Source organism: Etheostoma spectabile, chromosome 22 (genome assembly GCF_008692095.1).
Source record: "Etheostoma spectabile isolate EspeVRDwgs_2016 chromosome 22, UIUC_Espe_1.0, whole genome shotgun sequence".
NCBI lineage: Eukaryota > Metazoa > Chordata > Actinopteri > Perciformes > Percidae > Etheostoma > Etheostoma spectabile.
This window is the reverse complement of record NC_045754.1, coordinates 21,179,274-21,192,922: the sequence shown is the minus strand read 5'-3', so window position 1 is coordinate 21,192,922 and position 13,649 is coordinate 21,179,274. Positions and strand designations below refer to the sequence as shown.

Genomic DNA, 13,649 nt, shown 5'->3' with positions numbered 1-13,649 from the left:
AGTAAGGACTATCAGTTTCAATTGAATGTTTGGATATGGCCGTTTACCAGCATCTACCAACCTGTAAACTCAGTTTTAACATATTATTTTTGCTGTTTTCTTTTTTTGCTAGCGTTAATAATACATTTTAAACTAACTACCGACCAACCTAATCCCGCGTCCTTTATACCAGACAAGGGATGCGTGATCTCAGTGGAATTAACTTAAATAAGATGTGTTTTCCATTGGGCTGCATATCTATAAATCATGCTTATCTGCAGCTGCAAAGCTGACACTGATACTACACAATGGTGTTTGAGCAGCGTAGTAGTGTTCTGGTTTTGTGTTTCTCAGGTGGCCCAGTCCTGTCGAATATCCCAGTCTGAACTGTACACATGTGATAAAATGCTTTTTATAAGTGAGCAGGCAGGAGGAAAAGCAGGAAGCTGCAAAGAGTTGGAATGGGTTTGCAATGTAAAACATGTGATGTCAAATTGGGCTGGGGCCAAAGGGTACATGTAGGGCCTTGTGGCGCAACGGTAGCGCGTCTGACTCCAGATCAGAAGGTTGCGTGTTCAAATCACGTCAGGGTCAAAGCTTTTCAAAGACGGCACTCCTTTGATGTGTTCCATTAAACCTGTACTCTCAACTCTTTGAAGAAATTACACAAATACTTCACAGCTCATCAGTTTCTCTTAGTACATATATATCCTACCTTGAATACAACTGAATGATGCAGTGCCAATTAATCCTCTCTTTTGTAATTACTATACTTAATAGCTATCACTTCAGCTTGATATAGCTTCAATTATCCTTTCTTTTTTGTTATATGTAAACTTTAACACCACTGAGATTCCAAAATGTGGTTGTGGTGTTACCTCCAGGCTCAAGTCTGGCAACATAATTGAGGCCAATCATAACACAAAGTGCAAAAACAACAACCTGCAACAACCTAAAACATTGTCAAAAAAGCAGCCAATTTCATATCACAATCAACTCAGATGAGGTTTTATTTAGATAAAAGAAAGAAGACAGTTGCATTTATTAATGAGATATCCAGTGGACCAACATCACTCAGTACAGCATAGACTGGGAAGCCTGTGGAAGTAGTACTGTACATTCATAAAGATAAGAGCAGCATTTTGATCAATGCGTTAAAATGAACAGGTCTGGTAAACTGTGTTGAGTGTGTTCCTTCCTGTTAGTAGAGTGAACCAGGGACAGAGGCAGTAGCTGATGGAAAGAACTGGACAGACTGGATTTACTACTAACAGCTATACATTGACACAAAGAGGCAAACACCCACACCGAGATAACATCCTGTGTACACACACACATAGTCAGAGGGCTGTTCCACTGGTCTAAAGTTAGTTGTCTCAGACTCGGCTCACATCCAGAGTTATGCTCTCTGTCATTTACAGAAACTACCAACACAGTTTTACTACAGTATGTCAGTCTTGTGACTGCACTATCACTGTTTATGTTTTACACTGCAGAGCTGTTACATAACATTTAGAATATCACTGTAAAATCACACTGATGAAAGTGATCCACAAAGAATCAAAAGTCTGCTGTTACTGTCTTATGGCAGTAATTGGTCATGCTAAATGTTTGTCATGTTAATGAAATTACATGTTGTGTCATCAGTGGGTTGTGAAAAGCCCACACAACCACCAGGGGGAGCAGATATTCACAGCAAGGGGAAAATATAGAGGTGTCAATTAGTCTTCATTTATTTTGGTATAACTTTCCAAAAATACAATGCTTTCTTTTTTTCTCGTCTGTAAAGGACTACAGGAGAGGAGAGGAGAGGAGAGGTTTTCAAAGTTCCTTTATTGAACTCACAATCACAAAAATCTAAACCAAGTCAAGAAAAGGAAATCCTAAATAAAATAAATGAAAACCACAACATAACCAAGTCAAACAAATAAAAATGTCTTTTTTTAAATGTTTCTTAATCAAAAATTAAGAGTGGAGAGGAAAGGAGAGGAGAAAGGAGGGTTTCAGACAGCAGGTGCAAAACCGCTGCTCCCATCACTGATCCCATCTGATGCGTAACCATGGCACCCACCACACAGTCATTGTAAGGTGTGTAGATGCACATCCCATACTCTCCCTCTCTCTCATACACGCAGTTTCTCATCCATGTGTACATCAAATGCACATACAAAATCAAAAAGGCACCGGCATACTAAACAGACCAACCATTCACATCAATTCACAGCTCGCTGAACCTAAACCTTAGATATCCAATGTGGGAAATGTAGTATTCAACATGAAACAGCAGCTCAAAAACACACAGTGTTGTTAAGAACTGGATCAGTTCAGATGTTCCAAAGAGATCAGATATCGTGAGAAAACGTACAGATGGGAATCAAAGATAACACTTTCAATTGAAAGTCCCGATGCATGACCATTTAGTGGAATCCATCATGATGGCCTTAAGCTAACATATCTTTGAAGTGATGATGAAAACACCATAAATCCCTCATGTCATCATACACCCATAGTAGACAATTATTATTGTTTTTATACAAGGTTCTGTGACATTTTATCATTAGCAATGTGCTGAACTTAAAAGATCTGAAAACTGGTTAAAAAATAATTTTACGTTTTCCACTCACAAAAAGTGTTTGTGAGGGGTTATAGATCACCAACTGGCCCAACATCAAAGCCAAACAGTTAGTGACTCAGGTGTAGTCAGCACTGTTCTCATGGGTAGGGTGCAGTGGGCTTGTGGGTAATCATTTACAGTTGGTCTAGTGGGTTGGATGGGTTGGGTGATGTCATGCTGCCTGTGACATAGATTTTGCCCACACACACACACACTTGTATTGAAATTATAGTACACACACCGTCACATACACACCAAAGTAGAGCCTTGAGTGCAACACAGAAGACAGAATTGTATCATTCAGCCCTTCACATATATAAAAGCAAAGGAGGACTGCTAGTAAGTAGAAATTATTAAAAAGCAGGTGGCGTGCAGTAGTTTTCTGTTCTATAATGTTTTAGTAATGGTGAGACAGTAAAAGCAGACAGGTGTAGTCATAAGCACAGTTGTCAATCTCTCTGTAGTATTGCTTTGTGCGAAAGGTTTCAGCGTAGCAGACACAACCAAAGCTATTTTTGCACAAGGAAAAGTGAGTGAAAATGAGAAGAGGTGGCAAAAATGGAAAATAAACAAATGAATAAAATGTGCCAACACATTGACTCACCCTATCTTTGTCATCCACCACATCGCACAGCATGTCATCCAGGTCCAAAATACCTCCATCTCCATGTTCCAACCTGTGGACCTGGACCCAGTAGCTGGGGTCCTGGAAGAAAAAAAAGAGAAACCATTCTGTAATGATATCAGCTTTATTTGCACTATATAGATAGGATATATTATATATTTAGGATTTGACATACACCATGTTAGCATTGCCAGGCCAAAGGAATTAGCAGCTTGTTTCTCTTAGGAATCAGCTGATCTAATCACCACGTGGCTCATATAATGATCCAGTCATCTGGCACACAGGGGCTCTAACACAGCTATGGATTGACACCATAATAGCAGTTATAAAATATTGTAATCCCCTGATGGCTGGCCTGCAAAGTAAGCATATCACTCAAACCTTTCTCCCTGTGACAGTAGACAAGGGAATTGTGACACAGGCACAGATGTGTCATATGCATCATACCAACACTGTGACTTCGATACCCGGTTCCTAAACAATACTTTTTTCAATACCAATTTCCTAAAACAAAAAGAAATGATAGCATTTCCCACTACCGGACAAATGTTTGTATTTATTTTTCAGCTCCTACTACGTGAGCGTTACATTTTTCCTGCGTGTCTCTGTGACATGTAACGTTAAACAGCCAATCACAAGCATTACTAGATCTTGGTAGAAGAATGCTGCTATGCTTATTGGCTCACTGACGCCGATGAGATTTACTCCTTAGGGATTGAAATTGAGTGTTGAATTAAAAGGCATTTTTTGATACTTGATACTTTAGAGGCAATTTGGTCGGTGCCTAAAAAGTATTGAATTCGTTAACGAGCCCTATAACACTCCTCCACCCTCCCACATTCAGGTCAAAAACTGTCATGGCCTTTTTTGCATCAAAAGGTTGAAAATAAATGAAAGCTTCTTATTCTCTCCATGTGTCATTCGTCGCCACATTAGTAAAATAATCTCCTTAATCGTTTGTCTGTATTTTGTTTCCACTCTATTTCCTTCCCTCTGTCTCTTTTCCTCCAAAACTGAGCCTGAGGTCTGTGGTTAAATGCCTTCAGCTTTGTTGTACTGAACTCCAATGCGGTCCACCAGGCATAATGGTCCAAATCATGAGGGAAATAACGGTGTGGTATTTTTCTTCCTTCTGAGGTTATTAGGAAGGAAACAATGGCATGTTTACCAGGGACGTTTCCAAAAGACAAGAAAGACAAGAAATCAGAAGCATTGACAGAATTATTTAGTTCCCATGTTAGTTAGAACAATGACAAATGAATAATTGTCAAAACTACACCTCAATACCACAACTATATATAACATACTGACAATCTAGCTAAGAATAAAGACACAGCAAAACTAATCACCATATCTGGAAGTCATTACAAACCAATAACTGACACTTGGCATTAAACAGGGGGGAAAAAATCCTTAAATGTTTACATTTTGACACGCCACATGTCTGTTTGCCATGGTCCTCATCCAGACTATTTCCTCGGATGGATTATGGGGAAGAAGTTCTGAGAGAAGCTCAGCAACATAACTTAATCCCAGAAGTTGGGAATGGAAGAAATGAATTTGGCGTTGGCTGCTTAGATTTGACTTGGTTAAAATGATGTAGCCAGAAGCAAGCCAAGAATGATCAGTTCAAGGACTCTTCATTACAAGAGTATTAACAGGGAATTCATCACTAACTGGGATTGGGTTGGATTTTGGGGGTCATCTCTGAATGCTTTAGTGTAATACCAAGGTCTTAATTCTGTAAACACACACACACACACCACACACACACACACACACACACACACACACACACACACACACACACACCACACACACACACCAACACACACCACCACACACACACACACACACAACACACACACACACACACACCACACAGCTCAAGGTTTTTGTCCCTGGTGGATACTTGTAAGTATTAGTAAGACCTCCTAGGAAGATACAGCTGGTCATGTTAGCCATTCGGCTTAGAAAAAAACTCCCCCAAAGGTTAAATTCCCTGTTTGGCGTATTTCTGACTACCATTAATTCTTTCTCTCCAATCCTCAAGGCCCGTCCTGAGAATATGTAGGAAATGTTATTTATTGTTGTATTCATAATCAAAACAGGATTTTTCTTCCTGAGGGAGGGGTGATAATCTCATGTGTCCCTCATGACATTCAGTTTTTTTACAAGGATTCTCTCAAAGTTAAATTATCTTAAAGGTCCCATGACATGGTGCTCTTTGGATGCTTTTATACAGACCTTAGTGGTCCCCTAATACTGTATCTGAAGTCATTCAGCCTTGGTGCTAGAATTCAGCCACTAAAGCCAGTCCCACTATGAGCTTTCCTTACTATGTGCCATTTCTGAGTCTGTAGCTTTTAAGGAGGAGAGAGGGGGGCAAGGTGGAGGCTGGGGGTGTGGCCTTGACCAACAGCCACTTTGCTCATTTGAAAGCCATAATGCCTCTCTCTTTCATGAGTTGGCCAAATTCTCTGGGCAGGCAAAGCAGAGAAAGGGGAAGTAACCTTGCCCTTTATGACCTCATGAGGGGCAAGATTCCAGATTGGCTCATCTGAGCTTTCATTTTTTTTAAAGGCAGAGCAGGATACCCAGGGCTTGGTTTACACCTATCGCCACTTCTAGCCACTGCAGGACCAAAGGCAGGCGGGGGGAACTCATATTAATGTTAAAAAACCTCATAAAGTGAAATTTTCATGCCATGCAACCTTTAAAAAAATATTATTCAATCCAATTAATTCATAGTAGAATTCTTAAAATATAAAGATTTATAAGCACGTAATACATTCTTGCTAACATCAAAAATCTAAGTTTGTCAGAAATTTAGCAACAACGTAAAGCAAAATTAAATGTAAATCACATCTATCACATTCCCACACATGGGCTTAAACAAATGTTGTATACATGTATTATGAAAGCCAGTACAAATGGACGGAAGAGAAACATAGGCATATACTCCCAACAACGAGTGCATTGTGACAGAGTAATTTATATTACTGTAGTGTACAGTAAGAGCAGTAAGGGAGGACAGCTGTGGAGTTGATGAGGTGTTAGCACACTAAGCAGCCAACCATCATCTCTGCTACTAAATCAACACGTTGTGCCAGATTGGCTCATGCACAATCATGTAGCTTTCTGTCTTCTATATATAGGACCAGTGTAAATTCCTTCCAGAAAGAGATTGAAAATTCATCTTTGACTGTGGCAAATAACAGTCATTTTTTCCACGGAAAAGTTATGTGCATCAGGGAACAAAACCGTCATGAGATCCACACAACACATCCATAGTGTTGTTATTCTCAAGTGCAATCTAGGGTCACTTGAAAGAAAGGGCTTTCTTTTCCCAGACCAAATTAACACGCAATCACTATTCAAGTCCTGAGAGTAAGTTGGTATGTAGCTAGCTTTCAAAACCGGCTGGCCGGCACTGCATTATTAGACAATCTGAGCCATGTATGTGTGGGGTTGGACAAAAAGCTGAGGGAAATGTGAGGACAGCAAATATAAGTCCACCGTACTGCAAACAGAAAAATATTACTGAAAAACTGTGGAAGTGTACTGAACAGTCTCAGGTCAGGTACAAAGGGTCAACCTTACAATTCCTCAAAATCAATAGAAGCACTTCACAGTGCAAAAGCATTCTTTTAGTTTCATGACACAATGACACCATGAGACGCCAACAAATTTGAAATATGACACTTGACAAGTTTAGCACCATTCTGCAATTACTTGAGAACTGTTTAATCAAGCGTGACTATGATGAAACCCCGTCATATTAATTACTAGGGGTGTGAATCTTTACTGGTCTCACAATCCGATTACGATTATCCTATCAACGATTCAAATCAACATACCGTTTCATCACCTCCTCAATACTATTTTATATTGCTGTACATGGTTTTCATCAACACACTCAAGCAGTCAGAAATATATGAACCCCCCTTTTTATTGTATCTGCTCTTAAAGGAACACGCCGACTTATTGGGACTTTAGCTTATTCGCAGAGTTAGACAAGTCCATACATACCCTTCTCATCTCCGTGCATGCTGTAGCTCTGTCTGACGCCCCCAGCATTAGCTTAGCGTAGCACAGATCCTGAAGGTATCCGGTTCCAACTAGCCTACTGCTCCCAATAATGGCAAAATAATGCCAATATGTTCCTATTTACATGTTGTGATTTGTATAATCACAGGGTGTACAAATAACAAGGTCACATGAGACACAGCCACATTCTAACTGGGAACTATATTCTCAGAAAGGCAAAGCAGTGCTACTTCTGCTACTTGGGCGGAATGATATGCATGCAGCACCTGAGAAGACCCGAGCAGAGAGTAGCAATTACATTACACACACATTTAACCACTACTATGTAGGCACAGATCAGATCTGCAGTCTGAAAGACTTTTGTATTGGGCAGAGCATATATGAGCAGATATGCAGGGTGTGCCAGTGTGTATTGTCTCCTTCCCCAGTGACCTGTTTAGTCACTAGTGAGCTATTCTCATTCATTCATACATTGTGTGAGTGATATACCACAACCATAGTATGATCAGGCATCATCTTATCTGATCCACTGTAGGTGAGGGATAACAGAGAGGTGGTTGTTCTCTGTGTCACACACACACACTTACAACATAAGCCGAGACAATACCTCTCTTAGCCCCATTATCTGTCTCTTTGTACTAGAGTGGGTTGCTTGTTCCTAAGAGCACACAAAGACTGGTACCCTGGAGAAAACTGGGGAGGAGAGTGTGAGGAAGTGTGTGCAGGAAAGAGAGAGCATGTGCCTGGGTGTGTTTGATGATTGCTGCACTAGCTCCTGCAAGTGTTACAAGTCCCGCAGGGAGAATATCAGCAGCTCTGATGTACTTCTCAAATGTCCAGGCCTGAATCAAGACCTCATGGTGCAATGGTAGCACTTCTGACTCCACGCCAGAAGGTTGCGTGTTCAAATCACTTTAGAGTCTAGACCTTTTAAAGCCTGACGGACCTCACTGAAGCTATAGTATGTAGTACATGTACATACGCTTGGGAAGTGAAATCTAGGCAAAAGAGAGACACCAGTCACACTTGTAAAACAAGCAGTTTCCCAAACAGTGGTTTAAAAGATAGATGTAATCTACAGATGGCATCAACAAGCTCTTCTCTGGAAGCTGCAAGTGACAAAATAGCACACATAAGAACAATGCTGTGTTCATTATCACTGTTTTCTAATTGCGTTGAAGGGCAATTTAATCAACGTGGTACGTTACATATCTAGAAAAAGACAATGAATGTCATGGAAACTAGCTTTTCTTTGAAATCCCAGTTTGGACAGCTCTTTAGAAAGTTGAGTTAAGTCAGATGATATGTAAACATGGTTTTGTGTAAAGCTCAGAAGATGTCTGTTCTGTTATACAGTACATAATGTACAGTACATACAGTACATTAGGAAGACCGATCGCGGAGCGGATGTACCGCAGAATGTATCTTTTAACTGGCTACACCTACAGCGCACACACATAGGCATAGGATTGTGTCAGTCACAGGCGAGACAGTGAGCTTTTGCTTTATTGTTGTTTCTTCAATTTTTGGAGCAGATGTCTGTCAGCTATTATTAAAGGACACCAGTGAGGGAAATAAGAAATAAAAACATTAAAACAAATCTGCCATTACGCTCATTGGCAGTCATAAGTAATTTCCTGTATATTAGTAATGTAATTAAAAAGAAATATAGACACATTATAATCCATTTCTTTATAAAGAGCCGCACACACCTTACGTAAAAATATAAATAAAAGACTGTCTTATTTTTACTCTTGTAGAGCGGATCTCCGTGTCACATGCAGCAGCAAAAAACAGGATATGCCTGAGGTGTGGCTCTGGTATTCAGTGGGGGTGCAACTATAGTCTAGCCCTGTCTCCATCTTCACCATATGTCTACCCCTAATGGTAGTCTTAACCCATCCCCAGTGGTTGCAGCAAGTCAAACTCCCTATAATGGCAGCAGGCTTTGGCAAGGGCTCACAGTGTCCCCTTGTCCCACACTCAGCCATGGTCCTGGTCAGGCCTCTTACAGCGCTACGTCCTCCTCCCTAACGGTAGTACCAGAGGTCGCCTCTAGTGGGCCTGTGTCTTTGCACCCAGTGGTGGTCCTTGTACCTGGACAAGGATATACTTGACCATTACACAATCCCTCAACATTTTTGGCACATTCTTAACTAAACCATCCAGCCTTATTTCCTTACTGTTATTGCATTTAGATGCATTTAGTGCATTTTTGTTTAGGCTATCGTGTTTTTTACATTTATTGTTTTTGTCCTTTTAATAAGTTTATCTATGCACCAACCACCAAATTTGTTGTAAGTATTACTGTACACTCAGAACACTGTAGTGTTGACTGAGATTCTGGTGGGTCTGGCCCCAGCTCCTGATGTTAAGGTGTCATTTTAAGAAATAAAAGAAAATGTTAAAGAAAATGAAAGTGGCCTTTTAAACCACAGGAGAGTTGGATAATGCAAGAACTGTCAAACTATTCTTCACTACCATTAAAACCTTATTTAAAACCTGCGGCCTTACCTCATTTTAGACACAAATGTGTTTGTACAAATTGTATTATATTGAATTACATTTGTTGCCATTCACAGAGTAAAAAAGTTCTGGGATTGGGCAATTATTGAGGGACTAACTAAATTTCAACAACTTAGAGAGGACTGCACAATCTCCAGACTTTCACTGCAAAGAGCAAAGAGCTTAGGCATGACTATTAGGCCTTGACCTCTGACCTCTGGGAGAAAAGACATCCTTGTGAATCACGAGTTCAAGCCAGTGGTTCAACCTCTCAACCTCCCGCTTGCAGAGTTTGGGCTCTGCAGCACAATAACGGCTCTGATTTATGAAGTGTTCTCCTTTGTCTGCTTTCTGCCTCTCTTGCACACGCACGCACGCACGCTCACACGAACACACACACACACACACACACACACACACACACACACACACACACACACACACACACACAATAGCACACACAATCACTCCCTTGCTTCTTATCTTTGCCAAACAGTCACTGTAGCTATCAGGAGAAAGTAAAATAAATGCAAAACAGAAGATATAGGACAGTAGCAGGCTACTGCTACCACTGTACTACTACAAGGCTACTGCAGCCGCAACAGATGCCGTTTATATGTTCTATGCCTGTGTGAAACACAAAAACATCCTTTTAAGAAGGTAAGGTAAAACTTAAATCAAGAGTGCAAGCGCATCAAAGTCTCAAAGTCAAAAGTCTCCCACTTTCCAAAAGTGTTTAAATTAAATTAATGTCATAGCCAGGGCTGTAGTACTCGAGTCTGGTCTCTGACTCGAGTCCGGACTCAAGACCGTTTTTCTTTGGTTTCGGACTTGTCTCGGACTTGCTAGTATTTGGACTTTGACTTGTCTCTGTCTCTGCCACTGGTCTTGCCAAATATGGCTTTTGGTCTCGACAGAGTCCAGGTGTCTTTACTATGTTGATAATAATATTGGAGGGAAAGTGAAACACAAAAATATTGTCTCGATACTGTCATGCATAAGACCTTTTTTCTGTCCTGGACTAGGTCTTGACTTGAACTCAAACCATTTTGTAATCTGTCTTGTCTTGGACTCAAACCTCTTTGGACTCGGTCTTGACTTGGACTCGACTAGTCCTGGTCTTGCACTTGTCTTGGACTCAACAAAGGTGGTCTTGACTACAGCCCTGGTCATAGCCTAATCATGGCTGAGAAGTGGGTGTGTTTCTACAAACACATATACTATATAAGAATGGGCTGTTGATAAAAGGTAAAAGCCTTAAATAGTGCTCATTCTCAAAAAACAGCCATGTTTACTGATACATTTACCAAAATTCTGAGAAAATGACTGCGCTGTTATGTCCTTCATAAAGCTCATTGTGCTCATTCATGTGTAATTACTTCCACCAACTAATAAAATTATTCACGTAAGCGTAGAACCTGCCGTTCAGAATCATTCAGTATACATACAAGCAAGTCGCTTGAATGGCAGCAGCCATGTTGGGCCTCCATCTTTAAAATACATTATCCAAAAACGGAAATAGCTCCGCCTTTCGCGCTTTTACACTGAGTGGCACCGTGACGAATGCAAGGGGGAGATTACTCGTGACTGCCGGCAGATTTGAAAGCCTGTTGAAGATGAAGGGTCAGGCCTATATCTGAGGACAAGTCACGGAGTCGCCAAGGAAATTAAAAAGAATTAAAATGACAATGTGACACGTAAAGCAACAAGACCAAAGTTAATATTGGAATGGCTTTTCCAAGATGTAAAGAAGAGCAAGGATTTTACAAGTCAAATGCCAAAGTTGCCTGCTTTCTTCTTGTCAGGTAATTCAGCCTATTGTTGCTAGGCTAACTACAGCATGGTTGTGCATAACGCTAGAACGACGTCTAGGATACTTTTCCTCGAGTCAGTGATGAAAAAAGATTGTCTACCTTGTAACATAAACGTAATCATATGTGTTGTGATTTCCCTGGTAGACAACTCACATCATGCAGTTGTAACACAGACTAGCTAACAGCTAGAACAGCTGCGTGTAAACAATGGAAATACTAAGAGCTCATTCCAGTTTCACTGACATTGTTCATACTGCTCAGAGAACTTTATTAAACACACAAACATCCATTACTTTTTCCTGGAAGACAGTAAATGTAAATGGACTGTTCTTATTTAGCGCTTTTCTATTCTTAACAACAACTCAAAGCACTTTTACATAGTACAGGAACCATTCACCATTCATACACATGGCAGAGGCTGCCGGTCAAGCCCACCTGCTCACCTGTTTTGCTCAATACTGGACCAATTTCAAAGATTCTCGTTCACATTAGTCACTTAGACACAAATCTATGGGAAAATATGGTCCAGGTGGAAAAATATAGAATTTCCCCTATTAATATGCTGTAGAAGATTTCCTCTTAAACAAACAAATACTGGATGAGACATTAAGGCAGCTCTGCTATAGTACCAGCCTTTTTCTAGTCAAAATGTCCCTCTGGAGCTGACCCTGCTAATTCATAAAGAGCTAGGCCTACTTAGTGGTTATTTAGCTCTAATCAACAGTCCAGTTTAGTTTAGTTCAACAAGTTTGTTTTAACTCACTAAATAAATAGAACGTCTCTTCGAGGCATAAAAATGTCACCACAATGTCAACACTATGCAAATGGATAAGTACAGTGTGACTGTGGCAGATATTAAAGGGCTAAGGAAGTAGTATATGGAGGGAAGCCTTACAATGGTACTTCCCTGAGACACCTACTGAGTTTCTGCATTATTGATGACCTGCCTGACCAAAGTGACCAGCAGAGTAGAGCAGAGAGAAATAGAAACCTCGCTACACATACATGCAGCTCTGCACACACTGAATGCCTTCTGCATTGTATCCTATAGGACCACGTCCATATACAGCATGATGCAAAGAAATCGTGTTGGAGACTCGAACGCTGCATTTAATGATCATGAAGAACTTTGGTGCATCACTGCCCCATTGACCCTACCTAGATGTTCATATAAAACATGAATATTACTCACTACACTGAGAAATATACATATGTTGCTTGAATTATTTACAAACAGTATTGAGTTCATTGAGAATGATTAGTTTCTAGTTAATCACACCATTTAGGGATAACCCAGGCTTTTCTTAAACTTCTGGCTTTTTCGACAAAGTAATACCTTTTCTCAACTAAGACAGATTATTTTCACTAAGAATTACAAACATCACATAATTAACATATATTTATATAGTTGTTAGTTATCAGAATTTCACATTGCATACATCAACTTACATATCAAGCATCTATTTGACTGATATAGCACAATGAGACTACACCCAATACAGTTTTGTAAATACAAAATGAACATTCAGGACGGACTACTATGTTTTGTAGCACAATATTAATACCAGAGAGGTTAGCAATGGATAAAGCTTTTAATACAGACCAGCCTGTCAAACACAGAGCCAAATCATACAGCCTATTACTGTAACACAGACACCCTCCAAATATCTGCCAGCTGAGCCAGAGCAGAGACAACTGTCAATTCTCTGGAGTCTTATACTGTAGCTGTAGAGAGCCAGAGAAAACATTCTACTGTGCATTCTTAGACAAATGGAACCTCACTCTCCAAGCTTTCTGATGTTGGATGAGTTGTATGCTTGGATCAACCTCTGTAGTTTTCTCCCCTGCTGTGTGGTCAACTTGAGTAGGGGATTGTGATATTGTAGCACTTAACTAAACCCTACTTTGCCAAAGGGACTACATCTGTACATCCAACACCTGTTTGTGTGTGTAGTTGTGTTGAGTGTGGTTGTGTTGATATAGTGTGTGTGGCTGGTTTGTGTGTGTGTGTGTGTGTGTGTGCGAGCACAGGCCAGACATGCTGCCTCATGGCTCAGCATGA

The 13,649-nt window shown here is 40.3% G+C and overlaps 1 protein-coding gene and 1 non-coding gene across 2 annotated transcripts in view; one reads left to right on the top strand and one right to left on the bottom strand.

The window, feature by feature from the left end:
• Positions 1-13,649, bottom strand: part of LOC116672026 (partitioning defective 3 homolog) — a 398,621-nt gene that overhangs the window by 349,308 nt on the left and 35,664 nt on the right. The window contains 1 exon segment of the mRNA XM_032503572.1: positions 3,198-3,299. Within this exon segment, the coding sequence (XP_032359463.1) occupies positions 3,198-3,299 (102 nt within the window).
• On the top strand, positions 502-573 carry trnaw-cca (transfer RNA tryptophan (anticodon CCA)). The gene has a single exon. It is a non-coding gene; the product is annotated as a tRNA-Trp (tRNA).